This window comes from Agelaius phoeniceus, chromosome 19, assembly GCF_051311805.1.
Source record: "Agelaius phoeniceus isolate bAgePho1 chromosome 19, bAgePho1.hap1, whole genome shotgun sequence".
In the NCBI taxonomy this organism is placed as follows: Eukaryota; Metazoa; Chordata; class Aves; order Passeriformes; family Icteridae; genus Agelaius; species Agelaius phoeniceus.
In genome coordinates, this window is record NC_135283.1 from 5,256,852 (window position 1) to 5,284,132 (window position 27,281).

The 27,281-nt window shown below is 49.1% G+C and overlaps 3 protein-coding genes across 4 annotated transcripts in view; 2 read left to right on the forward strand and 1 right to left on the reverse strand.

Moving 5' to 3' along the window:
* GRB2 (growth factor receptor bound protein 2) overlaps positions 1–27,281 on the forward strand; it is a 200,535-nt gene that overhangs the window by 17,389 nt on the left and 155,865 nt on the right. The window lies entirely within an intron of this gene.
* Positions 16,701–27,281, forward strand: part of CASKIN2 (CASK interacting protein 2) — a 56,825-nt gene continuing 46,244 nt past the window's right edge. Inside the window, exon 1 of the mRNA XM_077188421.1 lies at positions 16,701–16,828. The gene's annotated coding sequence lies outside the window, so the exon portion shown is untranslated. The remainder of the gene's footprint in view (positions 16,829–27,281) is intronic.
* LOC129128174 (melanin-concentrating hormone receptor 1-like) lies at positions 20,727–26,955 on the reverse strand. 2 transcript variants are annotated; one of them, XM_077188330.1, is made up of 2 exons: positions 26,561–26,955; positions 20,727–23,360 (listed from the first exon to the last, which is right to left on the reverse strand). In XM_077188330.1, exons 1-2 carry the CDS (start codon positions 26,940–26,942, stop codon positions 22,315–22,317), a joined length of 1,428 nt encoding a protein of 475 aa, XP_077044445.1. In that variant the 5' UTR covers positions 26,943–26,955; the 3' UTR covers positions 20,727–22,314. The 2 variants fall into 2 exon arrangements, with proteins under 2 accessions (XP_077044445.1, XP_054501285.2); XM_054645310.2 differs by having other exon boundaries at positions 20,728–23,363; positions 26,561–26,954.

Sequence of the window (27,281 nt, forward strand, 5' to 3'; positions counted from 1 at the left end):
TTGCACTGAAAGAACTGTGTAAATTGAAAACCACTCAGTGCCTGAGGGCTGTTATCTTTCTGCCAGTCACATGTGGGTCTGGGTGCAGATTGTAAAGGCAGTTGTCTGCTTTTTGCTTTTCAACAAGGTTTTATGCTGAAGAATAGAGTAATTTTCACCTGACACAGCAAAGGTATTTTTTTAAGTCCTCTAAAACCACACTGGGAGCTGATGTGTTCGATGGAGCACTTGGGGGAGGTGTGGAGTCCAGTCTGTGTGTGCAGCAGCCCTGGGACATTTGGATGAATATTGCATGTGGCAGCTCCTGCCACATGTGCAGAGACTGTCCCATAAATCTTTCCTATTAACCAAGCTGCCTTCCCCCTCGTCTCCCATTAATTTGTTGCTAAAAATTGAACTAATTTGAAAACCTGAATCCATGCTGGGCCCTACTGCCTGTGCTTGCCTCAGAAGTTGGTAGAGCTCCTGGCTGTTTTGGTGAGTGGTTTATGTCCTGACAGTGCTGCTGTTGGTCATCCTGGGAGCACTGAGCTTCACAAGAGCACTTGGGTGCGAGGGCTGTGCCTCTCATTGCAAACCTCTGTACACCTGAGCCATGCTTCACTTGTGGTTCCAGAGCAGCTCTCATTGGTGTGCAGTTAATTTAATGTTTTTATTTAGTTTATTTCAGCTGGGAGCACAGAGAACTGGTGTCAGGAATCTCTCAATATCCATCTATGAGGTTTTAAAAGGTGTGCTCAAGCTGAGCTTGGGGGACAGGCTGGGATGCAAACTTTGTATGTAGTACTCTGAACAATGACTTGGGAAAGTGAGGCTGATGCCACTGAAGTGAACAGCCATGCTCCTTTCTCCTGAAAGCCTCATTTTCCTTTTTCAGGCAGTGCTGGGAGCTGTCAGGAGCTGTAGGGATGGGTGGATTTAATCAAGAAGCTGTTCCAGCAGAAATGGCTGCACAGTGTCAACTTGAGCCAGGTATAACTTTATCCTAATGCAACTGGAGAGACTTTTTTTTTTATTTTTCCTTGGTACACTCCTAAAAGGAGATGGAATTTATTCTGAAATACCTAGCAGCAAGCTGCCCTGCATGCAGGGGACAGCATGAGGATGGTGTTTAGGTGGAATTGATCTGCAATGTGTGTGAGCAATGATCCCACCAGCCCAGCAGGATTTGGGGTGGGAACAGGCAAGGTTAAACCCTCTGGCTACACCTCCCCATGCAGAGGTAACCCTGGATACAGAAACCCTTCTGTTATCAGTGTGCAATGCTGTAACAGGATGCCTGCCCTGGCTGACAGTACCAGAGGGCAGCTCTGCTATCAGTGGGTGAAATGCAGGCGCCTCCAAGGGGGGAGGATGGGGAAGGTCCCCCTGCCTTTGCTGCTGGGTGGGAAGGAGGTTTGGTGTCAGGTGGGAGGCAAGGGCAGGGAGGTGATCTGTTCCCCTCTTTGGACCAGAAATGCTAAAGTGACTCCTACAACTTTTGTACTAGGGGTTTTAAAAGGATACTGAAAGATTGGAAGGCATGTGGAGGGAAAGAATGCAAGAACTCAGTCGGCTTAGTCCTTATCAAATGAAGGACTGGGTGACTTAATTACACTTAAGTACTGTGCAAGATAACAAAGAGCACTTTAATAGTACAAAAAAAGGCACAATGAGAGCTTGTCTGAAGGATAAAATCAGACCAATTGCAGCTAGAAGTACTGTGCAATCTGCTAATGACTTCCACCCCAAAGGGGGAAATGCTGTCTCCTGTTGGGATGGCATGAATTGGCCAGACTTGTCTTGCATATTGACTAAACCAAGCACCTCATTTGGCTGAAAAAGACAGGCATGTCAGGTGGGAAGGGAAGTATTTCCCACCATGAAATGAGGGCAGTGGGCTCTGTTTTCAGCACTGTGAGGCTGCAGGGTTCAAGTTCTGGGAGTTTGGACATCTGGCCAACATTTTTGTACTGGCTGTGACAAAGCAACTGTGCAGATAAATGGGATGATGGTCCTGCCTTGGTCTCGACAGCCGCAAACATCCAGAGCATGTTCAGTGGGCCAGAGGCAGACCTGGTGTTCCTGAGCTTGCTGGAGGCAGTGGGTGGAAAGCAGTCTGTGCTCATATGAGAGCAGAGAAATTGCTTCTGCTGGCTCTGTTTCTGCTCTTTTAATGCTGCTGTTGGCATTAGAGGGGCATTGTATCCAGATTATTCATGCACTGTTAATAACTCCAGAGTGCTGTGTGCTGGATCTTGCTTTCAGCTGCACCCAGCACCTCAGCTATGCTGAAGCCAAGGGAGCTGTGCTGACAGATCTGAGAAAAGTCAGAATTCGATATTAAATAAATCTGTATCCATTTCCAAAGCATTGCTATAGAACAGGAACAGTGTGATCCCTGCTGCTGGCATAATTCCATTTAAATTATATATCTGCAGATGGAAAAGCTGCTGGTGGATCTGCCTAGTGGTGTAGAGAGAAATGGAGCACCAGGCTTAGAACACCTGGCAATATAAGTCTTTGTCTTTTCTTTAGGGACTGGAGATGAAAGTTTTGTGGGTCAAGCAGCTCTCCTGCTGCAAGAAGGCACCAGGGATTCCAAGGAGGATACAGGAGTGTGGAAGAGTCCACCTCCAATGCTGCTGCCCTTGTGCTTGCCCTGCTGCTGGAGAGACACCAGATCTGAGCCCTGTGCATGGAGGTGAAATGGGATGGTGCAGCACTGGGCTGTGGCACCACTCTGGGATGGAAAACCTCCAGGGAAGCATTGCTCTTGATGAGATCCATTTGCAAGAAAATGGAGTGCCTTTCTCTGGCATTGGATATTCCACCTGCAATTGCAGCCCTGGGGCCGAAGGCTGCTTAGTTCCTCCTTCAGCTCTAGCAAGGCTCCAGAAATCTGATGGTGCCTTTGAGGAAGGATCCTGGTTTAATTAAGCTGTAACTGTTGGGAGGCCAGTGAGTAATTTCCTTTGTTAGCTGCTGCCTTGCTTGGGGAATGGCTCACCTTGTAATTAATGAAACCTCTCCCTTCTGCGGTGCATGGAAAATTGTCTGGAGACTGATGAGGGCCCAGACCCTTCCAGAGGTGCCCCTGCTGCTTAGGGACACCAAAGATGGAATTGTTTTTTGTGGGGAACAGGCCATCTAGCAGCAAAGTAACCAGCTCCCAGGCAAGCAGGTAAATAAACTGCATGTGTCAGCCCAAAGGGTCAGTAATTCCTAGAGGAGAACAGAGAGGTCTCCAAGAGGTGTTGGAGGCCCAGGAGCAGGATTGTAGGTCTTGGACCTCACCATGTGCACAGCTTTGAGTGTTGCAGGGTCCTGGTGCTGCTGAGCTGCTCCTCTGCACAGCATGGGTGACTGTCTTGATCCTACTTGTGAAAACTTGTGTAAAACTGAGAATCAGAACATACCCACCCACTGCAGCTGGTGGGGTAAAAAGCAAGAAACCTCACACAGAGTCACAGGGGGAAGAGCCAAAGGCTCCAGTGTTGCAAGGTGAGGCTGAAACTCCCCACAGCAGGATGGATAGGCTGGCTGGAACCCTGGGCAGTTTCTGTGGTCCCCAGGGTGATGGGCCTGTGGCTCCAGCTGTGCAATCTGATGTTGATAAGGATTAAGCGCTGCAGGCACTCACATTGACTTCGGGCATGGAGCATGGAAAGCTCCTTTCTTTCATTGCTAATAATTCTCCAACCTGATTTCTCTTTCTCTGGACAAACCAACACGTTTCCCAGCAGCTGCCTGCTAAATCCCAAGCAGGTTTTGTAATTGGCCCAATTTCCCGGGAAGCTCTGCCACAGCAAAGCAGATTTTGTCATCTTTTCATTCCTCAGGAAAGTTTTCTTTCTCAGTGAAGAATGAACTTTTTTCATTCTGCCTTCAGTCCTTCCAGGTGTGGGCTGTGGGGCTTTCTGGGGCTGGAGGAACAGCTTATCTCTGCCCCCTCACCTGCATTGCTAAATTCCTGATAATGCAGATAATCAAGAATCATAAATATGAATTTGAGCTTCCCATATTTTCTTTTTTGTTTTTGTAGGCAGAGCTGCATTTGGGGTTCTTGCTGGTTTGCTGGGATAGGGCCCTTTGGGTTGAGACCCCTGGATGCTGCCAGGGGCTGCTATGGGGTCTTGGACAAATCCTGATTCTCTGGTGGAGAGACCATGTACACAGCAAATCCTTATCCAAGAGTGTCCAGTGCATCAGGGACCTGCTGCTGCCAAAAAGCTGCATTTGGGAGTTAAAGGGAAAGAATGTGATGGAAACCCTGCAATTGTGGGCTGCAATGGCTGCAGGACTTTAATGTTGGCCTGTTTTCACCCTGAAGAAGGATCCTGGTGATCCTGATGTGCCTCTGAGTGTGTTGTCAAAGGCAGCTGGAGCTCTGTGCTTCCTCTGCCTGCTAGGTCTGCCTCAGGACAAGAATTTACTGGGAAACACTGGGGAGTGATGAACCTAACCCTATTGCAGCTTCAGGCAAGGGAGGCTTGCTGCCAGAGCCCTGTTTGCAGGGATGGGGTGTGTAAATGGGGGCTGCAGGCACCTGTGCCAGGCAAATGTGCTGCTTTTTCTTGGTGCATCCCATGCAGGCAGGGGTGCAGCCTGTGGGGGATCCCCCCCATTACCTTGGGGTGCCAGGGGCTCCTGGTTTTCCCTGGCAGGTCTCCATGGCTGAGAGCACAGGGAGCACAGTGTCAGGTAAGAGCATCTCCTCCTGGGAGCCCAAAGGCTCACTCTGGATAAATTGGCAGTATCAGCCCTTCTGTTGCTGATCAACTCTGTGGGCAGCTGGCAGTGAAGGAGGGAGCTGTGAATTAGGGAAGGATCCACATCTGCTGGCTCTAATCAAGGTCCTGGCCCTGGACGCAGACTGCAGCCTGGTTTGGCCACTTGTCTTAACTCTGGATGAGCTCTGGATGAGTGTTCATGGTGCTGTAAGTGTTTGCATTTGTTCCTAGTACTTTGATCATGGTAATAAATCCCAGATCCTTTGGCAAATTGAATCTCACCCAGTAGTCTGTGAGAGCTGTTAACATTGATGGGCTGAGGTGCTTTGCTATTTCCCAGCTTCCTCCAGCTCTGCAGGATGCTGCCACCTTTCCCCAGCCCATTTTGGGATCATGTCCAAGCAGGTGAGAAGGTTTCCTTCCCTCTGCCTCTTGGACTGCTGTCTCAGCAGTGCTGCTGCTGTGCTGATGGGGAGTCCTTGGGCTTCAAGGAAGAGTGTCCTGAGGTGGGAGTGCTGGTGCTGTGGAGGGGGACATCCCACAGGTGGGCCCTGAGGGTGGCAAACTGCTCCCTAAGGCTTGAGCCCTTCTACAGTGAAAAAATACCTTCTAAACTTGCCTTGTTTCCCATTTGTCCTGTCTTAGGAAAGATAACACACTTGGGCTTGCTATTCTAAAGCTATTTCTAGCCTCAGCTGCCCCACAGCTTGGACTTTAATTATTAAGCTGTAAGCCTGGTTCCTCTGAAGGGAGGTTCCCAAACAGAACCAAAGCCTGCCACTGCTGGACAGTGAAGCTTCCAAAAGCAAAGGGGAATTTCTCCATGGGTTTGTGAGAATTGCAGTGAGGTCAGAAACTCACCTGTTACTGCTCTGCTGCTGTCAGAAAGGAGCCACCTGGGGCAGCCACTGTGGTGGCAGGAGGCTGGTTCAGACCTTCCCTGCTGAGGGTGAGAGGGGCACTGTGTGTCAGTGCTCGTGAGAGAACCCAGCTGTTCCCTGGCCAGGGGTGGGACACAGCTGGGGAATCATTGCTTGTGTGCCCCAAGGTCCCAGAGCACTCACCCTGCCCCAGGCCTGGGATCAGCAGGTCAGTGAGATCTGCTGCAGCCCAAGGAGGCTGCAAGGGAAAAGCTGCCAGAAGGGAATTCTTGGCAGGACAGGGTGTGAAGTGATGCTTCTGAAATCCAGGCTTGTGGCAGCCAGAGAGCTTCATGTGCTGCAGCCTCCCTGTGGTTTGAAGGTCACTCACCCTGAGCTCTGTCCATGCTGATCCTCACCTGGGGCTGGGGCTGTCCTGACCACTGCCCCATCTCCCAGATCTGCTGGCCCAGCTCTACCTGCAAGAAACCCCAGCAGCTTCCACCATAATTTGCTGCTCCCTGAAAATCTTGTGTTGGTTTTGCATGTTGTTCCTGAAGGCTGATTTGAATGTTTTTAAGCGTTTTGGTCTCTGGTTTTGTTTGCCACCCACTCCCCTGACCTGCTTTGCACTGTGACTTTCTTCTGCTGGCTGCAGCCTGCAGTTCCCCAACATTAGTCTCCATTAGGTGACACCTCTTTACCAACATTTACATGCTCAGTGTACAATCAGTTAATTGCTGTGCAATTTCTCACCCAGGTGATTTATTACAAGCTCAACTAGTCACAGGCTATAATAATTAATCTGCAAATTGAGCTTGCCTTTAAATTAAGCCATACATTATAGCAGCATGATGGGTAAATGCCAGGTCTTTGGATTAGAAGGCAGTGTCACTTCTCCCACCAAAACAAACTATGGTGGCTTTAATGTGGCTTTCCTGGGCCGCATCATCCCCAAGCACTGGGAAGCCAAAGGAAAAATTAATCTTGGAGCACTGAGAGCAAAGGATGAGTTCATTCAATTTATTGGGAGCCATCAGCACCAGAAACCAGCTTGTCATGTGAAGCAGAGCAGCTCATGCACCAGGTTGAAAACTAATCCTAATCCCAAACTTTGCCTCTAATCCCCTGATGTTGGACTTGGCTTAAAATAGCTTGAGAATAAGGGAAAAAGAAGATTTAATTTTTCCTTGTTTTGCAGTTTCCACAGGGCTGCATCTCTCTGATCCAGCTGGGAGAGTCAATAGGTCTCAAATGAGCAATGCTTGGTATAAATGCCTCAGTAAACACCAAATGCCTTTTTGGTTTTCTGAATCTTTTAAGACTTGGGGAGGAAACTACTGCTGTGTGGGTGGGTCCATCATTTAAAGAGGACAAAAGCTGCTGGGAACTGAGTGGTGTCAGCAGCTGGAAGTTCAGTGTTTCTGTAAAAACAGCCCTTCCGATGCCATGTGTGGTTGATCTAAACTTTAAACCCTTCCTACCTTTCCTTTTGCTTGATTTTCCCTTAAGTGAATCCTTTCAGAGATGATTGTTAATCTGTCCACATTTGAGCAGGGGGTCCCAGGGATGGATGTCTGTGGTGCTGAGCACTGGCCATGCTGGTTCTCTCCCCCTGGCAGTCCCACTGTGTGAGTGTGCCCCCCTTCTCCCTGCAGCTGGGAGCCAGCTCCCACCCATTCATTCATTAATCCCTTTCATTCCCTACTCGTTTGTTCACATCCTCTGCAGCGTGGGGAGAAAATTGCAATCCTGAAAACAAATAGGAATTCATCTTCTCTTTGGAAATAAAAGCTGGTCCATTTAAATACTTTGTTCTCTTTGAGGTTTGCCTGTGTGCAGATGAGGCTGAGGTCTCCTGTAATGGAGTGGAAGCCTCAGTGCGGGGCAGGGACAAAGCAGGGAACCCATCCCTCCTCCTTTTTTATCACTCAGTCCCTGTGCCTCCCGTGCTGAAGGGGATGAGATGTATTTTCCAGGGCAGATAGGTCAGTTTTAATGAGACACCTCTGTGCTGCTCTGGCCTCCAGTGCACATGATTAAAGCAAAGAGATTTGCTGATTAGTTTGGGTTTTTCTGAAGGTTGGGAAGGTATTGTGTGGCTCCTGCCAGTGATGTTTGTTCCAGCCTGTGCTCAGGGGAGCTGCTGGGCTGTGGGTCCATGTGATTACAAATTTGCCTGCCAGGACAATGAATCTTTTCCTGACTCTGTGGGAGCCCTGTCAGCTCTGGAGGGGCCAGGATCCAAACCCAAGAAGCTGCTCCCTTCCTAGAGGCATGGGAGAGGCTCCTTGGATTCCTGGGAGGAAAAGGTGGCAGTGCCATCTCTCTGTCTGCTGCCTCATTCAATCTGATCCCTTCTCTTACACTTGTCCTTATGGAAATCACAAGCTTTGCCTGTAACTTTGCTGGAAGAGCAGATTTAATTCCAAGCAAAAAAGGCACTGAAGCTCAGCTTGCCCAGCTTCCCATCACAGCTGGGTGGGTCCCAGTGTGTGTCCATGGCTCAACAGGGTTTTCCTGAGCCAGGTGAGCTGCTGTGACCTGAGCAAGGATGACTGTGAGCCCGAAGCTCCTGCTCTGTGGTGGGGGCATGGCTCCCTGAGGGCAAGGGACTCTGAGTCAGGCTCCTGGCATGGTGGGACAAGGTTTGGGAAACTTGCTTTGTTGTGTGTGAGTGGAAGCTGATTTTTTTTTTTCCCTCACAGAAAGTGGAATGATTCTGTTGCAGAAGTGGAATGGAATAAGTCCTTCCAGGTTGGATGTGAACAAGCTATTTAGCTCCTGCATTAAGTATCCTGAAAATGTAAGTTTCCCAATTTACAGAGATGTTGAGGTGCTCTGGAAGTGGTTTCTGCCTTCTGAAGTGCCTCAGTTTAAAGTGAGCAGATCCTTGAATGGCTTCTCCCTGTCTCATACAAGGAATTTCTTTTCCATCTTGAATAGGCTATGTTTCCTGAAAGAAGAGCTTGTGAGAGTAATGAACTCTGGAAACTGCTTATCTGCCTTTTGAAATAAAAATGCTTTTGGCCTGGAAGCCAAATGATGTCTTGCACTTAGGAAAAATAACTAAAACATGCTCCATCTCACATATCATCTGCTCACAAAACTGCTCTTGATCCACCTACAAAGCTGGAATTGTTTACTCTGTGACTGACAGGGTTTAGTTATATCAGTTTCTGGAGGGCAATGTAGTGAATTAAATCTTGCAAAGTGAGCTCAGGAGTCTTTGTTTTGGATGAGCCCATTTTACCCTCATCCTGTCCAAGTGAAATAGTGCTGTTACTTCCCTAGGATGTAGCTTGCCTAATAGGATAAGGGATCCTGTTACCCAGTGCTGGCAGTCTGTCACTGCCTTCATCCTCCAGTGTGCTTGGAAAGCTGGATAATTTCCCTGCCAGCCTGGGATCAGTTTGTCTACCACAGTGCCAGAGCGGGAAGACCTCCAGAACCCTGTCCCACCTCACTGGCACTGATGTGCTGGCGAGTCACCACTCCATGGTGACAGAGCCACTGTGACCCCCGCAGGGGTCATGAGCCACTGCCTGCCAGCACAGCTGCTGGGAAGAGCACTGCTGGCTTTTTCCTTAGTCAGAACTTCTTGGGTTTGCTTTTTGCCCCTTTAGTTGCCTGTAGGCAGAAGTGAGGGTCTCCAGCTCACTCTGCTTGGGTGAAGTGAGCTGTTGTGAGCAGCCAGAGCTGGAGGCTGCAGCAATGGGGCTGGGCTGGCCCCAGCAGCAAAAGGCATCCCCCAAGTTGTGCATTACTCTGCCAGCTGGAGGCTAAAGCTCCTCCAAGCCTCACTGCTCTGCCTGATTCATCCCTTTGGACTCTGCATCACTCATGACTGCTTAAGGCAACAGCCCCTGCTGTGCAACCACAGCCAGTGCATGGGGGAAAGTGCCATTTCTTGTTTAGAAAACACCAGCTGCACTAAAAATACCTCTGTCCCTGTGAGCCAGATGGTGGATGGAGGAGCTGTGGGCTGCAGGGGCCAGCAGCTGCCAGAGTGACCCTGCATCAACACTGGTCCATGAGCAAGGGTGGGTGGCTGGTGACTCACACCTGAGCCATGAGGCTTCTGGCTGTGGGGAAGTGTTTCCCCCCATTTGGAGCAGGGGGAGAGGGCTGAATTGAACTTTAAATTTTAAATCATTTGGCCATTTGGGTGTCCTTCCACAGAGGTGTCAGCAGGTGCTGCTGAGGTGTATCCAGTATCCTTCTTGTGTGGCTGCTCAGCCACAGGGTGGTTAAAACAAAATAATCCTATAGGAACAGGATGGGCATAAACTGATTCCTTGGGTTTAAGTTTTTCTGCTCTATTTTTCTGTTCAGCTTTGTATTGGGAAATACTGGGACCTTTTCAAAGGGTGGGAAAGACAAAATCCTATAGGAATGGGATGGGACCAACCAATTCCTTGGGGGTTTTCTGCTCAGCTTTATATTAATGTCACTGGGATCTTTTCACAGGGTGGAGAAGATAAAAGCACATAGGAGTGGGATGGGAATCAACTGATACCTTGGGGTTTTTCTGTTGTGTTTTTCTGTTTAGCTTTATATTAATGTCACTAGGATCTTTTTATAGGGAAGGGACTGGCCTGGGTTGGGTTCAGCATGTGCTAATTAATATTTAGCTTTAACCACTACACAAATGCAGCTCTGTTGCCCAATCTTTTATGCAGGATGACCTGGTCCTGTTCAGCTGTGAATGACTTTCCAGTTTTGCAGCTCTTTAAGGATAAAGAACATGAAAGGTTGAGCTTTAATTGTGCCTTTAAGTGCATTTAAGTCTCTTGAAAAAGCTTCAGGTTGAAGTAGAGATTTGGGAGGATGAAGTGCCTTGCTGCAGGGACAGCTGGTTTGGTAGGCTGGTGCTTAGAGTTTCTACAGAGATCAGAGCTTGTTGCCTTGCAAGGTTAAAATTGGCTGAGGAGCTACAGCTGGGCAGGGTCTTTATTTCAGCTGGAAGGTGGAAATAGCTGCTGAGGCCATCTCCCTCCTCCACTGGTCTGCAGCAGCACTACCAGGCTGCTTCTCCTCCCCGACTTTAACTCACAAGAGAAATTAATTTCTGGAGCTGTTGCTTGCTATTTCTTCTGAGAAGTGGAAAAATGCTAATGGGAAAATACAACATTTCCCCTCACCTGTCCTCTTAATTTTGAGTTAAAATGCATTCAGACTCCTGGGAGGAAGAGCCTCTGCTGTGGTAGTCTGTCTTGGTATTTAATTTAATGCAATTTCATGGCCTGTCTCAAAAGGTCTTATTAACAAGGTGGGTGTGAATTCAGTGTGAAGACACTGGAGCAGCACTGCCTCCAGCAGCAGCGTGCCTGGCCATGTGGCCCTAGTCCTGGTCTAGCTGTCTGGTTTGATTTTAAGCTGCTGCTGCCTTGTTCTTCAGAGGCAGCTTCCCTCTCGAGGTGGAGAAAATGATATGAGATCCAGGGGAGAGATTTGTCATGCCCAGCACATGCCCCACCAATGCTGAACCTGTTATGGCAGAGCTGAATTGCCAGGGGTTTAAAATCCCATCACACCAGCACCAAGAGTCAAGGGAAAGAGCCCAAAATGACTGGTGGTTGTAGGGTGGTGGGTGGGTGGAAGAGACCACACAGGCACCCTCCAGGGATCTGGAGAGCTGGGAACCTGCTGGTGTTTATCCTTGTAGCCCCTAAAGGCTGAGCTCCTGCACTGGGGAGAGCTGTGGAGGAGGAAGGATGCTGCCTGTGTTATTGGGTTATAGCTGGTGTCAAGGCTGATGTTTCTGAATCCTTGGGGTCTGCAGCACTGCAAGCATTTACTGGAACAAGTCATGTATCGATACTGTAATCATGCCCAAAAGGCCAGAACAGGGGATCCAGGATGGGAATTGTGTCTGACACACCCATAAAATATAATGATCCTCTGGGCTGCCAGCCTTTGCTGTTTAGGAAAAGGAGAAGAGGGAAAAAACAAACCCCAGGTGTCTGTGTTAAACCAGCAAATGTGCAGGGGCTGCTTCTTGGGCAGGATGGGGGCACTTGGCACTGAGGTGAGCTTGCTCAGCCCTTCTTGTGGAGCTGAGCTGCCTCCCAGCCAGGGAGGAGGAGTGGATGCACAGAGGGTGTCACTGGCAGGGGATCCAGGCTGGGGAACACTTCAGCTGTGGGCTGGAGGCGTGGGAAGCAGTGTGACCAAACCCCAGCACCTCACAGCTGTGTTTGCTGAATCCAACAGAAACGGCCGCTTGCTGCCCTGGCTTTGTGTGAAACCCCGGCTCCTGGGAAGAGATAAAAATTGATAACAGCATCCAAAGGGAGCTTTATTCTCTGCTGTAATGACTCACTGGTGCAGCCATGGGCTCGTTGCTGCTCTGCCTAAAAGGATGGTTAATATGCTCTGTGCAGGCGCTACTAGTTTGCATCCCTTACCCACTTTGTTATTGCTGTAACTGCACCCAGCTGCAAATTAATTGGGACTTCATTGTCCCAGAGCAAATTGCTTGCAGATGTATCATAAATTTGAAGACAGTAAACTAGACTGGGGTGGTGCTGGGTGTGCTTTACACCACTCTGCATCAAACTGATTGACAGTGCTGGGAGAGAGGGAGGGAGGTGTGCTCCAGAGCAAAGTTATCCCAGCCCTGGGTGCTTACAGCCTTGCTCAGGGAGCCTGAGAGGAAGTAAAAATAGGAAAAGAGTGGTGCTGGCTAAGCTTTGAAATGAACAGCTCTTTGTGGAAGTATCTTGGTTTCGTTTGTCATCTCTTTCTGCTGCACTGGGGTCTGTGGTGCTGGGGTGCCATGGGCAGGGGTGAGCTCTGGAAGCTGAGGTTGATCCCTGTTCCTGGGCTGGAAGTGCTTTGTCCTGCACATGCAGGCTGGTTCTGGAGCTGGCTTTATCTTCACCCAGCACAAGCATAGGATGTGTGAAGTATTCCCTCTTTTCACAGTATCGACGACAGCATAACATCAACAATCTCAAATTAATGATATGTTGAAAGCTCAAGGCTAAGGCAGCAGGAATTAATATTCTTGAGACCTGTCTAGTTCTGCCTCTTCTGACACCTCCTAATTTTCCATGTAAATTGGCTTATGGATCTCTGGCTCTGAGGCTGTGTTGTGTGCTGGGGGAGTCTGGCGTGTCTGCTAGGAAATTATCCAGAGTAATGGTAGGGTTGTAATTGTGCTGTAGCTATTCAGATCTGCCTCCCCTGTGTGGACACCCTCTCTGTGACTATCTGAATAATCACTCATTTAGAGCAGTTTCACATACATTTCAGGTTTGTTAAATACTCCATGCCAGCGTGTGATGGGCCTGTGTGTGCACAGTTGTGCTCATAATAAAACATCATATTTAATCCTTCTCTTATATTGACCCAACCGTGCATGAACAGCAGGGACAGTTCTTACATACACACCTAGAAGAATAAGCCTAGGCTTCAGCTTATCCAAGCAAAGTAAATAAACCCAGAATTGTGGAGGAAGTAAATAAAGGTGTGAGCACAGCTGCAGGCAAATCCATTCAAAAGGTATTGATTTACTCCATTCTGGATCTGTTACTGTACACCAGAACAGGCTGAAATCTGTTTCTGACTTCACAGGAAATCAAATGTGGGAGTTGCTTTTTTAAAACTAATGTTGCAATAGGGATAAAAAAGCTGTACAAGTCATTTGTTCAGCAGAAATTCATTCGGCTTTTAAATTAAAAAAAGGTTTATTGACTGGTGTGTTTTAAGCGCTGATAATTTGAGAACTGTGCAGCACAATGAGAACCTGTCCCTCCACACAAATATAATAAATAAAAACAAAGTGTGTTTTTATATAGAGTTCCTTTTGCTATAGGTTTGCAATTGGAAAATTCTCTCAATTTGCACACTGCAGTGCTGCTTACTTTTGAGGCCTGAGCTGAAGATGGGAACCATAGAAACATCAATAATAAATCCCCAGAAGAAAAGGAAACTTTGCTGAAACAATGTCCCTGCTTGACCCTGGAAGATGTTATAGAAACAAACCTGTGGGAAGCTGGAGTCACAGCCAGGTGTGTGCCAGCCCTCAGTGGAAGCTCAGGGGATGCAGATGTCCCTTTCAGGTTCAGCCCAAAAAAGGCTGGCAACTGCTTTTAGGTAGATGTGTATGAGGGCAGGGACCTCTCCTAAATCCAGGACAGAGAATGAAGTGTTCATGCAGTTCAAGCACCCAATTTCTGCAGTGTCTCAGCAGAAATGCTCTAAGCACCAGCTTCACTCTGACCAGTTAAAGTGTTTTTGTCTGTCAGGGAGGAAATGAAAATGTGCAGACCAGAAACTCTTACAGGCTCAGGAAGGATGTTCCATTCCTATGCTAGATGGTTGTGTTGCCAGCATCCCCTTGCTGACATTTTGTGCTTTGTTGGGTTTACTTTGCTGTGTGGGGTGTTTTGGCAGCAGCGTGGCCAGGGAATGCCTGGTGGGGGAGCCTGGACAGGTGCTGAAGCCCTCGTGCCAGTTGGATTGAAGAATATAAACAGCCAAAATCAACTGTCCTGACAGAGCCACTAACAAGGCAATCAGAGTGCAATAGATTTTGGTAAAATTTGCTTCTGGTTTTAAACAGCTCAATAATTCTCTTCTCAGAGTGTGCTTGGAGGACTTGGAATTGACTGTGAGGGTTTTTTAATTTTGTTCTCTAAGAGGAAGTAGCAGGAGCTAACTTCTGGAGATGGTATATTTAGAAAGAAGAAACCCAACAAAGTCTTTCTTTCATAAAGAACAACAAGTTTGTTTCCCTTTGGCTACCCTTCAGTGCTGAAATTGTCTTGTCTCTGAATGTCTAGTCCCCATTGCTCCTTCTGGAGCTTAGAACAATCCTACCAGGAGTGCTGCTCACTTCTCTTGACTATTTCCACTCTCCAAGTGGCACAAACAGTGCTGCCTCTTCTCTTTGCCAAGTCCTTAGATCTTCCCTGCATCTGTTTTCCTTCCCACTGCCTGTATCATCACCCTTGGCCATGATGGATCTTGTTTAAAGATATCTCACTCCCTGTTATTTGATGAAAACTGTCCAACTTTTTCCAGATGACCCAGCCAGGTGCCAGCTCTTGTCCCCTCACTGCTGTCAGTGCTACCCCAGATTCTTCCTGTGCAGGATTTCCAAGTCAAACCCAGTTTGAGTAACACAACCCTTTTCTACTCATCATCAAGGCAAGGAAGGAGCAGACTAAAGGAGCTGTGGAATTTGCTTGGAACTTGATATCCTCAGAAGTTATCCCGTTCCTCTTTAAAGAAGGGATTAAACACTCCTGGAAAACACAGATCTGGCAGATCTAGGTACCCCAGCTCCTCACTGGCTCCTGAAATCTCTTTTCTGTGAGCAATTCTGTACATCAGCTGTGTGCTACCCTGTCTTGTACTCATCTGAAGCAACACTCACTGCTGGGCCATCTCCCCCAGCCCATGGGATGTATCTGAGCTCTTTCCAGCTTTTAAATCAGCATATTTTAAAGAATCAGGACCATGAGGAGATTTGGGGAGATGAGAGGAATGGAGGTTGTGCTGTGTTTAACACATCAAGGCTCAGCTGCTCTGCCTGGTCCCTGGTGCTGCAGCTCCTCAGCAGCTTTGTCTGTCACTGGTGGCTTTGTCTTTCCTTGAGGCACCCACTGCTCTCTCCTGTTTTCCTTTCCTCTACTAAGGGACAGTCAAGATAAGCAGTTGCTTTTCTCAGCAGTACTATAGACTTTATCTGAGACAACAGCCCACACTTTCCAAGGATAAAAAATGATCCTCATTATTCTCCTGTCTCCAGCCTTCATCTGAGGTTTGGGTCATAAATACTTGTAAAACATCTGAAGTTTTTAGACTCAGGAACTAGAGGACAGCAACATGTCAGCTTTCCTTCTTAGCAGCTCATTTTGGTGGTGAAATCAGAGCCCTGAGTCTTAGGCAGCCAGAAGAAGCTTTTGGCATGACTCAGACCTTGTTTGGCTTGGCTTTTCTCTAATCCCATGTCATTAATTCAGAGGAAGCAGCGGTGAGTGAGAGGATGCTCTGGATTCCCTGTGGCCAAGGGGCCTGAGGTTGCCCATGCCCCATTTCCTTGTGCCCCTGGGAGCTGGGCAGTGCTGCCACTGCCTCCTGGATGACTTGTGCTGGGTGCCATCCCCTTTTGGGACAGGTACCCAACCCCTTGGGAGGGGTGGTTTGGTCCCAGAGCATGTTCAAGGCAGGTTCCCTGGTTAACTGCTGTTGAGGGTGTGAGGGTGAGTTTGGAGATAAAATAAAGGTGTCTCCAGTGTGTTTAGGTCCTTATGCTGTTCTTCTTCTGAGAGATAACTACTCAGCTCAGCCTCTCCTTCCATCCTGTAGCCTTCAGAGCTGCAGGAGAGCTGGTAGGCCTGGAGGGAAAGGCAGAACCTGACTGTATCCAGCACAGCCCTTTTCCCAGCTGCACACAAAGCTGGTCTGCTCCTCTCCCCACTAAAGCCAGGAGTAATTAGCTGTGCTGTGGCAATATAATGAACAGTGGGGCTGGATTTGCTGGGTAAAGCCTCCCTCAGCACACAGGAGACATCTTAATTAGCCTGATTGGGCCACTACATGGTTGATGGGGAGGTGCTGGAATGTTGTTTTTCTTTTTTTCCTTTTACCCTGAGCCTGAGAGTGTCAGGAAAAGAGGGGGGAGGTTTCATTAAAATCCTCCCAAGAAAGACACATGATTTATTTCTCACGGAACAATCGATGTTTCCCATGCTGCAGAAAGGCTGAATATTAATTACAGCAAATGAGCCCTTTCTCATTGAGCTGTTCTTAGACCTGAGCCCCCCAGAACTGACTGGGGGCTGTGGCTGGCACAGCCTGGGAGCAAATGTTCATGTGCTTTCTTCAGTGGCAGCAGTTGGCTGAGGAAAAATATCTGGATCTGAATGAAAGCAAAGGACTTGTTCTCACTCTCAGAGGTGACATTTTACTCTTTTCTTTTTCTTCTCAAATAGTTTCTGTGTTGATAACATAACAAATGCACAAGTCCAGAGCACTTGAAGGTCTAAGCTGAAATCCTAGCTGGGGTCTAGGTGGTTGTAACATGTTGACCTTTAAGGAAAACAAAAGTGGGAGGGAGTTAAGTCCCCAAAATGTTTTGTGCAAATTGAAATTTAGCTCTTAATTCACGAGCTGAGAGGAAGGAGGACAGGGAGCCCTGATGTGAACAGTCAGCTCCTTTCACAATCTCTTGCAATTTCATGATGGGAGGGACCTGGCTGCTGGAGAAGAAGCACCTCCAAGAGCAAAGTTCCTAAAAGAGTAAGTCAAAAAGAACTTTTAGAAATTCTCATCAGGGATAACTTCAGCCACTCTTTCCATCCCACTGCTTAACCCTATTGACTCCTCTGTGCCAAAATGTGCATGAAAATGTTAGAATTTGGCTTTCTGTGTTCAAGCCCCATGGGAGGAGGGGGTAGAGGATTGGAGCCGGGAGTAGGATGTGGGTGTGAGATGCTCCTGGAGGCTGTGGTTGCCTAAGGAGAGCTCTGCTCTCTGCCCTGAAGTGTCTGGGGGGGCAGGGAATGGCAGCCTGCTGCTTCTGAGCTGCTGTGCTTACAGCAGCATGTGTAGGAAGATAATTGTAAGAGCTCCTTCAGACTTAGCAAAGACAACTGAGTAGTAACTAAACACCAGAATAATTAAAATGATGTCACTGACTCTCAGGCTGCCTACTCTGTGAGTGGAAACCTGCAGGGGAAACAAGAGCACAGGTTGGAGGGAAGGGCTGACTCATCTGTTAACTCAGTTTCAGGTGGAGAAATAAGGTTTAAAGCTTAAACAGGGACATGCTCCAGTTTTGGTTTAACTAAAGCTTGGAAAAATCATTGCCCCAAATGCATTTCTGTGGATCCAGACCCTGCAGATCCTATTGCAATGCAGTGCTGAACAATGAGCAATTGGTGCCTGGGGTAGGATCTGGTCCCTGGTGTGCTAAAAACTTCCTCAGTGCTGTGGTGTCAATTCACCCCTGGTGTGATGGGCAGAGCCTGGCTCTCATTTCCAAAGGACTGACCCTGTGTGGACCTGCAGGACGAGGCCTTGAGCCCTCAGTGGTGCTTGTGCTGTTCAGCTGCTGTGGGGAGGGGAGGCTGATGCAGTGACTTGGCTTTGGAGGAGCAGAGGAGGGAGGGCTTCCTGCAAAGGCTGGACCTGACTCCAGTAGTGTTTAGGGATGGTGAGAGGTACTGAGGTGACACCCTGATGGCCTCTCTGGGATGTTTGTCCTCAGCACTCCTGAAGTGCCTCTGGCAGCACTGCTCTGTGCACTGCCATGCTGGAGCCACTTCTCAAGGGTGACTGCAGTTGTTGAAGCCTAGCTCTACCCTTTGGGAGGAACCAGTGCTGTTGCTCTCCCTGAACCAGACTGGGACAGCAGGAGTGGTGCTTTCCATAGCCAAGGCAGTTCTATTGGTAGAAAGATGTGAGAGGAACAATTATTGTGTCCTATATGATCATAGGAGCTGTTTCCCAAAGGACATATGGATAGGGACAAAGGCTCTCAGAGCTGGTATCCTCTCCAATGCCCTTCTGCAATTGTGGTCCACATCTCTTAGCAAAGTTTTTTCCCCAGTGGTGCAGTGAGTTCCCTGTTCAATGCAGAGGCTGGAGACTGGAGGAGCCCTTCACTGGGAGATGGGGGCTGTAGATGAGACATCCTTCCCCCTTTACTTCTCCCCTGTGGTTGTGTTTCCTTTTTGCTGCCCCTCCCCAGCCCCACAGCAGGGATGGAGCCAGTGGAAAGGCTATGGGGGTTTGGCTGAGCTGCTTTGGTAGCAGGAGGTGAGCAGGGCAGGGCATTGCTGTGTGGTCCCTGCATCTGGCAGGAGGATTTAGGAGAAGTGAGTTAGTGCTGGGAACGTATCCGTACCTGCCACGTGGCTCCTCTCCCCACCAGTGAGTCTGCTGAATGAAATGCATTCAATTAGCAGCCCAGGAGGGCTGAGGAAACAGGATTAGTCAGGCTCTGGCTGTGTCCCAGGGGCCAGTGAGTCACCCCACCTTTCCCTCCTCCCCACCCCGCAGCCTCCAGCCGTGTGCTCCATCACGGCTGAAGTTTTCTCCTGGGCAGGTTTAGCTGTGCAGAGACTTCAGGTGGAGAGGGATGTCCAGGGAAGGATGTCACCAGCTGGGTCCAGGGAGCTCAGCTCCGGGGATGGCTTGGCAGAGCTGTGACTGGGGGAAGGCAGGAGTTTATTTTGCTGCCTGAGGGACACAGGGAGGTGGAGAGTGGAATAGAGGTAACTGAGAAGGTTGAGCTGGGGACTGAATCCTGCCACGACCAGCCAAGGATGGCTTTGTCACTAGGAGGGAAAGTAGGAGTAAAAGTAACTGGACCATCTGCCCTTTTGTGGGAGTTTATCCAGAGCAGAGCTGTGACATGTGGCTTCACTTGCACCTCTGAGGACAATGAGGGGAAGAGGAGGGGCTGGAGAGTGAACCCATCTGTCGCCCTGCTGTCTGACAAGGCAGCTCACAAACACATGGGATAAGTGCTGGCAAAATGAGCAGAGGAAATTTGTCTCCTCAAGCATAGTAGGCTGTTGATCTGAAAAAACAGATTGAATAGTTTTTCTATCACCCTTTGGTTTTGAGGGTGTTTTCCCCCTGTTTTTTCAGCTGGATTTCCCTTTGATTTCTCTCAAGATAGAAAATGGACTGTGTTTGGGAAGCAGGACTGCTGGGAAATGAGCTGCCTTATCTCTGTGCCCTTCTCACGGCGCCTCTCGGGCAGCCCTCGCAGCACTCCGGGCTCCCCATCCCTGCACGAGGAGCTGGGCCCTTCCCTACTTTGCAATTCCCTTTATTCAGGCTCTGCCCTTGGTAACCAAGGCACTGAGACAGGAGATCACATAATAAATACAAAGAGCAGAGGGACAAAGAGGTAAAGCTGAACACAAACCAGAATGTCAATGGACTCTCTGGCTGAATAAAGCCAGCTCTGAAAAAGTTGGAAAAGGGATAGGATGTTTGGAGGAGGTCACACCAAGGTGCACAGAGACTGTTTAGCTCCTGGAAGGCCTTGCCTTATTATCTTAGTAGAGTGACACCTCTAAAGGCATTTGATCAGTAGGTTTGCTCTTAAGGACAGGCTTTTGTTCATCTTGCCCTGTGCTTTGGGGTGATTTTGGGAAGCTGACAAAAGTTATATGCTGGCAGTGTTAATTGCTAGCTTGCTTCCTGTCTGTGCCTTTCTTCCCAGCCTCTCCATACATACACAGGTGTCCACATCCTTGTCTTCTCAGGGAGTATTTGTGACACTTTTATGGATGTACATGGAAAGGGAAGGACCCCACGGCCAGTATTTAAACATTTGGACTAGGAAACCCCTTTACGACAGGCAGGAGAAACATGAGGGAATGGAAACCAGAGCCTTTGCAGGGTAGTGGGAAGAAGCACATGCTTCTCCTGGGACACTGGCATTGGAAGCTTTCTCCATGGTGTTGGGACCAGTCTCTCCAGTAAGGATTTCCACCTCACACAGATGAGATCTACAGGACTTTGGGCTGGGAAGGTGCCTGTGTTGTGGTCAGTGTTGGACTGGTGTATTGACTTCAGTGTGATGAGATCTGGGAAAGGTCTGCCCCACAAAACCCCTCCTGAGTGCTGCACCAGTTGGTGCTGGGGTGGCCTCCCTTCATGGTTAGCCCACTTGCCCCTGTGGTTTTTAGCACATGGCTTGGCCACACGGGTCAGATGGACCCACTTCAGATGGGAACAGACTTGTTCAACCATAAACACCTTTACTGTGTAAGCGAGATAGTATCTTCAATGTACTGCTCTCTGAGAGAGCCCTCATAACTCGGGCTGTTTTTGCTTCTCATACTTTCCTTATGGCTGGCACTAGAGGAAGAAACACCCACCCAGTCATTACCACCTCCTTTCCCAGAAAAGTGTGCCAGCTCTTGCCTTCCCTGCCTCATGGGAGAAAGGTAACACAATAGCTTCCCTTGTCCCGAGGGCAAGTCTGGCTGGCACAGCACACATCCTCCTCGACCTTCGCTCCATGAGCCCTTCAGGGAGAGTACTGACCAAAGAGCAAAGCAGCTCCATGAAAAACAGCAGGTGAAAATTCCTGGCAGTTAAAACGGAGCAAAGACTTTTGAGCCATAAAGCTTGAAACTTCTGCAGGTGTCTGGCTTTGTTGGCTGAGGAAACACGGGCGAAACATCCACAAGATAATCTCAGCCACGGTCTGGATGTGCTGGTTTTGACAGAGCCTGGAAGAAAATACAGAGAAACCCTGTCCTGAGGTTTGTACAATGATTCAGAAAGCAATGTGCTGCATGTGATGGTGTCAGAGGTGCTGGTGTTGCACACCTGGCTGCTTTGATCCCCAGAGGTGAGTGAATGGCTGTGTGCTCTCTACAGGGTGTAGCCTGGAATATTGGCTGTACTTGAATGCACTTACAAGTGCAATGTGGGTGCATTACGGGCACCTGTGAGTGTGTGTATGGCTTAGGACATCCTGTGCAGGTCACAGTTTTGCTTTGGAGCTGAGTAAGGGTGAAATTCTGTTCTCAGCATATCGTGGGTGGCTGGTGGCATGAAACCGTAAGTGTGGAATAACAAATTCCTTTGGACTGTTTGATCTTTTTAATTCTTTAAATTAAATCCATCTACAGTAACCAGTCCCTCCATGTCTGACAAAGTGCTGAACAATGCCTGCGTGGTCCCTGTGGAGCCCAGCACAGGCTGTCGGTGTAATCCCTGCTTTGAGCTGATCTCTGCTGTCTTTTCTCTACTTTATAATGAGCAGAGTTACTTCCTAACCTCCAACTGTTAAAGCTGCATATACAACACACAGACATTTAATTTTCCCTCTTTCAACTTTGTGAAAAGCATTTGTTATTTTTGAGGAAGCTGCATAAGCAACTCTGCTTCCCCTGAGCTGCTTTTTCACATCTTCTCGCTCTACAGATTGTGATTTTTAGTCCTGCTTAAAACCCTCTGCCAGGGGTTCCCCAATGGCCATGCAGACCATGAGGCAGAAGAGCAGCATGAAGAACTAGCACTGTGAAAGTCTGCTCATTGGCATGAAAAACCACAAAGCTGGTGTTAGCAGCAACAGTTTTGAGAATTCTTTGCAGTCCCTTGAAGCAGTGTGATTATTATGTGTCTTATTTTGCTTGAGATATTTAGGATTAGCATCAAAATGAGCCAGTTCTTGAAATGTTTTGGTTGCCAAACAATACAGCCCACTGGAGGCAGATGGGGCTGGACTGAAAAGCCAAGCAACAGGGCTGAGTGAGACTTCTGTCCCCAAGATCTCTCTGCTGTGTGCTTCTAGGATATCAGCACAGCCAGCAAAGTCTGCAGATTACTTATTAAAAAAAAAAAATCATATATGACATTGTGGTTCAAAGGTTCAAGGTTTGAATGAAGAAGATCTATGTTGACAAGCTGCTTAGAACTCTTAGGCCAAGAGGTGAGGAATTATTGGGCAGTGTTGATAGAGGTTTTGCTCTTGTAGGGTAAATATTCCCCCCAGAAATCCTCTTTCTGTCCTTTCTCTCTTTTCCATTCATCCTCTTTGGAAGCCCAGTGGTGGCAGGGTCCTCCTGTGCAGGGTGAAAAGCAGCAGGACACAGCATCTCATGGGCTGGGAGCAGTGCAGAAACAGAGTAATGGAAAAAGGAGGCACCTGCATTTTGGAGGTGGAAGTTTGTAGTCCATAGGCAGCTCCAAGACCTGTCTGAAGCTGCTGCTCCTCCATCAAATCACAGATCCAGAGGCTTTCTGCTGCCCTAGTGAACAGCCACAGTCACCGGCAGTGAGCGTGGGGAAAAGTCCTCCTGGAACTGAGTCTGCTGGGTGGATTCTGGCGCCAGCTTCAGGCACACGCTGGCCTCTGTCATGCTGTTGTTGTTGGCAGAGCTGCTGTTGCGACAGGGCTCTTTGGCGGGGCGAATGGCCACCAAGAACTGGCGCTTGAAGGTCTCGCTGAGGGCGATGTAGAGGAAGGGGTTGAGGCAGCTGTTGGCGTAGCCCAAGCTAATGGCAAAGTTGTAGGCATAAAAGAAGGCCATGGATGGGGTGTCGATGCCCAGGTGAACGAGCTGGAGGATGTAGAAGGGAGCCCAGCAAATAAAAAAGGCGGAACAGATGGCGACTGCCATTCGGGTGACCTTCTTGGTACGCACCCGGAGACTCCTCTGGGGCAGCGGCACCACGGCGGTGGCCATGTGCTGGAGGATCTTGAAATAGACCACGCAGATGATGACCAAGGGCACAGCAAAGGCCAGCATGAACTGGTAGAGGGTGAACCAGTAGATGTCGGTCTCTGGGTTGGGGAGCAGGAGAGCACAGCGCACGGTCCCGTCCTCCAGGGGCATGAGGCCTGCGTACATCCACACGGGGATGATGGTCAGGAAGGACAGGAGCCACACCAGGCAGATGACGAGAGCAGCAACACATGGCGTCCGGACGTAGGTGGACTTGAGGGGGTACACGGTGGCCAGGTAACGGTCCAGTGTCATCACTGTGAGGATGTTGGTGCTGGTGATCTGGCTGTTTGTGTCCAGGGCGGTGATGATGGTGCACAGGGGAGCTCCAAAGTACCATGAGCCATTGCCTAAGAGCTGGTGGATGAGGAAGGGCATGCCCAAGAGGAAGAGGAGGTCCACGATGGAGAGGTTGAAGATGAAAATATCAGGCACGGTCTGCTTGCATCTCAGCTTCTTCTTCTTGACGATAGTGAAGATCACAATGAGGTTCCCCATGATGCCCAGGAAGCAAATGATGCTGAAGAGACTGGGCATGATCACATTGGTGTGTGGTGCTGGCTTCTCTGCTACTGCCAAAACAAACCAAAGCAGTGAGTGCAACCCAGAGACAACCTCTTTACAATTCGGTGTGCTTGCCCTGTCCTGCAGATGGACCCATCCCCATCAAAGACATAGATTGGAATGATTTTAACACCCTTTCCAGCACTTGGAGAGGCTAAGCTGGGGATTTGGCACTTCCTTTTCTGCCTCTCAGTACGTGCAGCATGCCCAAACCTGACTATGTGCAGGCATCTTTCCTCAGCTCTCCTGATGTGCTTCTGTCCTGCTCTGCAACTCCCCAGCCCTTTTTTGAGGGACTAACCTCTGGCTGGTGTGCCTCTGCATTCACCAGCACCTGACAGAGTTGAGAGTAACTTTTACTCCATGGAGTGAAGTGTTTCTGAGGGGAGTGGGTGAGGCAGCTTGTGCTTCCCACACTGGAGAAGTAAAGCCTTTCTTTGGGTGCCAAAATCTGGATAAAGTCTATACTCAAGCTGCTGTCAGAAAGCTTCAGTTCATCTGTTGGGTAGTTTATCTATTGTATGGTGTGAGACACAGAGTTCATTGACCATGCAGTCAGACACCTCATGCTTATCTGTATTGTGAGATCTGGGACTGTACCCTGGCTGTGTCCCTGTTCTCTTACCAAGGTTAGGCCAGAGAGCATTCTCCTTTCCCTCTTCCTTCCCTGCCTCTCACACTTTCTCCAATTTTTTTCCTAATAAGAAATCCAAGTATGTGGTCAGACAAGGATTGGGAGTATGTTTCAGAGGGGCCCTTCAAAAGGGATTGTCCTAGGAGAAAAACAGCTCAAAGCTACTGTCTTAGAGTTCTGGATGTGATTGGATTTCCAAGGCAAAATTCTTGCCTGATAATACTTAGCTTATCCACACCAACGCTTGACTGTTGCTCTTTGGGGTGGGACCCCCAAACATAATCAAATTCACATTGGCCTTGTCCCTCACCAGGGTGTAAAATCACCTTTTGAAGCCACAAGCTCTTGGGCACAGGAGGTGGTGTTGAAGGCAGTGATGGTGGTGCTCTCTGTTCTGCAGGGTTCCCCTGTGCTGAAGTCTAAGACAGCCTTTCTTAGCTGAGGCAAATCTCATTTCATCTCATTACTCCTCTCCTATGGGATCTGGTGGGTTTTTTTTTCTAGGAAATGGTTTTGTGTGAGTTATTTATGTGGCTGTACAAGGACTGTTCGTGACAGCCCCTCAGCCCAGGCTGCCTTTCATTGAATTGCAGATGATTCAATGTGCTGCTAATTGGAAATGCTTTCAGGCACTGAACTGTTCCATCTCCTTAGCAGCAGAAGTGGGGAAGCCTCCTCCAACAGAACCTAGGGAAATCTTGACAATTAGATTAAGTGGAATAAGAGATACTTGCAGGTGTAGTCTTTGCCAAAGCAGTGTCTGTTTGCTGAAGTGGTATTTGCTAACTTTTACCTCTGGAATTCTTGAGTACAAATTTCTCCACATTTCCTTCGGTGTGAAGAGAAGTTTGATGGAATTAGCAAGATAACTGGGGCTGGCCTGTGGCTGGAAATGTGTGTGCCATATTTCAGTGCTCTTAGAAGTGGCCATGATGAGCTGCCACTGGCTCAGTCCTTTTGGCATTAGGAAGCAGCCAGCTTAGGCATGAATAAGTCCAAGGACTTAAAGCAGTTCCTGCACTATTTTATTGGGAAGCTTCTCTGCAGGTGTTGGAAAGCAGCCAGTGAGGCACAGAAGAGCTAGCAGGGGGCCTGAAGGTGGAAGCCAGGCTTGGCTGACAAGACAAAAAAGCCTTGTCCAGACTGTTTGTGGGGGTTCAAGTGCCCCCTGTTCCTCCTGGTGACCCGTTAATGCAAGAAAATATCCCCTGTTATGTGACTTTTAGCAGATAACCTACAGCCATCAGCACCCTCTTGAAATCTGACACTCTTGAGCATCCAAAGATATCTCAAGCCTCCTTAATGCTAGAAGATGGAGGACCAGAAACTGGAAGATGATGATTCTGGTCCTGCTGTTCTGCATGGAGCTGTTATGAATTCTGATCTCCCTTCTTTTAACTGCAAACCTTATGAGTGTGGTGGGAAAGGATTGTTTGAGTGAAACATAAATGCCACATGGTTAATGCCAGCTGGAAATTGGGACAAAATGTCCCTTTCCTGCTGTGTAATCGATGCAGTGTTCATGGTGATTCCGTAACATTTGGAATGAGCTCAGCCAGCCTCAGAGCAGGATGTGTGCAGGCCCAAAGGCTTTGTGTGAGGGTGGGCTGTGCAGTGCTGTAGCACCTGTCCTGCTGATGCTGTCTGTACAAGCAGGACTTGCATGAATGATCAGCTGCACTAATTTGGAGCTGTAGTTCATGTGTGTTTTATGGGCTGGAGTCACAAGAGCACATCTATCAAATACTCAAAAGTTCTGTCTTTTCTAAAGTCTCTTTCATCTTGAGACATCATTGAATCTGAATTTTCAGTGCTGCTTTTGTGCATATCCAAGTGAATATATTTTGTATTTAAGCAGCTGCTTCAGGCATTGATTTGTCCTTGTTTGTAGGTCTGTGGCTGCCCTGATAGTTTTTCTTAAAGTCCCAAAGGGACTGCTCTATGCGAACTGAATGAGGACTGGGCTAATTTTTTTTCTCTAAGGTGGTTGTTGTACTAAGCCATACTCTGATATGTAATAGACTTCATCTTCACTGCATTTCATAAGGAAGTACCTAAGGCACACTTTTGGTTTCTAAAGGACTGTGCTGGTGCAGAAAGAGTCAAAGACCACATATAAAGCACATTCTGTTGAAGAGTTTCACCAACCTGAGCCATTGAGAACTATATTGCCCGACCCTAAACTATTGATTTGAAAACAGGGTCGGAATGGAGCAAACGGGAGGCTGGTAAGGACCTTTGCATCCCTCTCCAGCGCTGTCTCATCTTTTCTGTGCTTCCCTCCCTGTCTAGCTTGGCTGGTTCCTCCCTTCCCAGCAGCCAGGACCTGCGGGCTGCTGGAGTTTGCTGCCTGGCAGCCAACAGGTAGCGGCTGGCCCGGGGCCGGGCGGTGTTTCAGCGCTGTGCGGTGCCGGGGGGTCCCGCAGCCCCGGGGCGCCCAGCCCGTCCCTCCGCCCGCCCGGCGCTGTCCGGCCGCGGGTGCTGAAGGCGGCACGGCCCGGGCAGGGTGGGGGTCCCTGTCCCAGCCCCAATCACCCGCAGCCCCTCCGAGCCCCGCTCAGCCCCGCTCACCTGAGCCGTTCTGAGCCTCCGGTGCCGAGAAGTTGCGGGAAGAGTTGCCGGGGGCCATGGCAGCGAGTGCCGGGAGCCGGGACGGAGAAAGTTGGGCGAGTTCCCCGCGTTGGGACGGGCCGCGCTTTCCCCCGCGCTGTCCCGGCGGAACGCGGGAGGAGGAGGAGGGAGCCCTCCCTCCCTGCCAGAGCCGGCGAGCGGCGGCTGAGCTCGGCTGCGCTCGGTGCCGCTCCCGCCCCGCCGAGCCCGAGCAGGTTCTGACATCAAGGAGCAGCTGACTCGGGCAGACACGCCGGGGGCGAGCATCCCTCGCCGCTGCCGGTGGGAGGAACGCGGGTGCGGAGCGGGGCCGACAGCGGGGCTGGGCAGTGCCCCCGCACATCACACCCGAGGGCATGGCTGGATCCGCGCCCTCCCGGGGCCTGCGCTCGCCGGCGTCAGGAGTACCAATTTTTTTATTTTTAATTTTTTTAAGTAGCTCTGATCTGCCTTCAGTGTGTATTTTTCTCTTTACAGACACATGCACTTTTAGTCCCTGAGCCATAGGCACAGCCCCAGTGGGGCTGAAGGATGTTAAGAAAGCAAATTACCCACTGAAAACTGTTGCTTTCACCCTCTGATGCCTCTAACTGCAATTCTAACCTGAAACACTTCACTTATAATTAATTCTCTGCTGTTTTCTGCTGTTCTGCTTCTTGCCACAGCTCATTTGCTTCCTAGC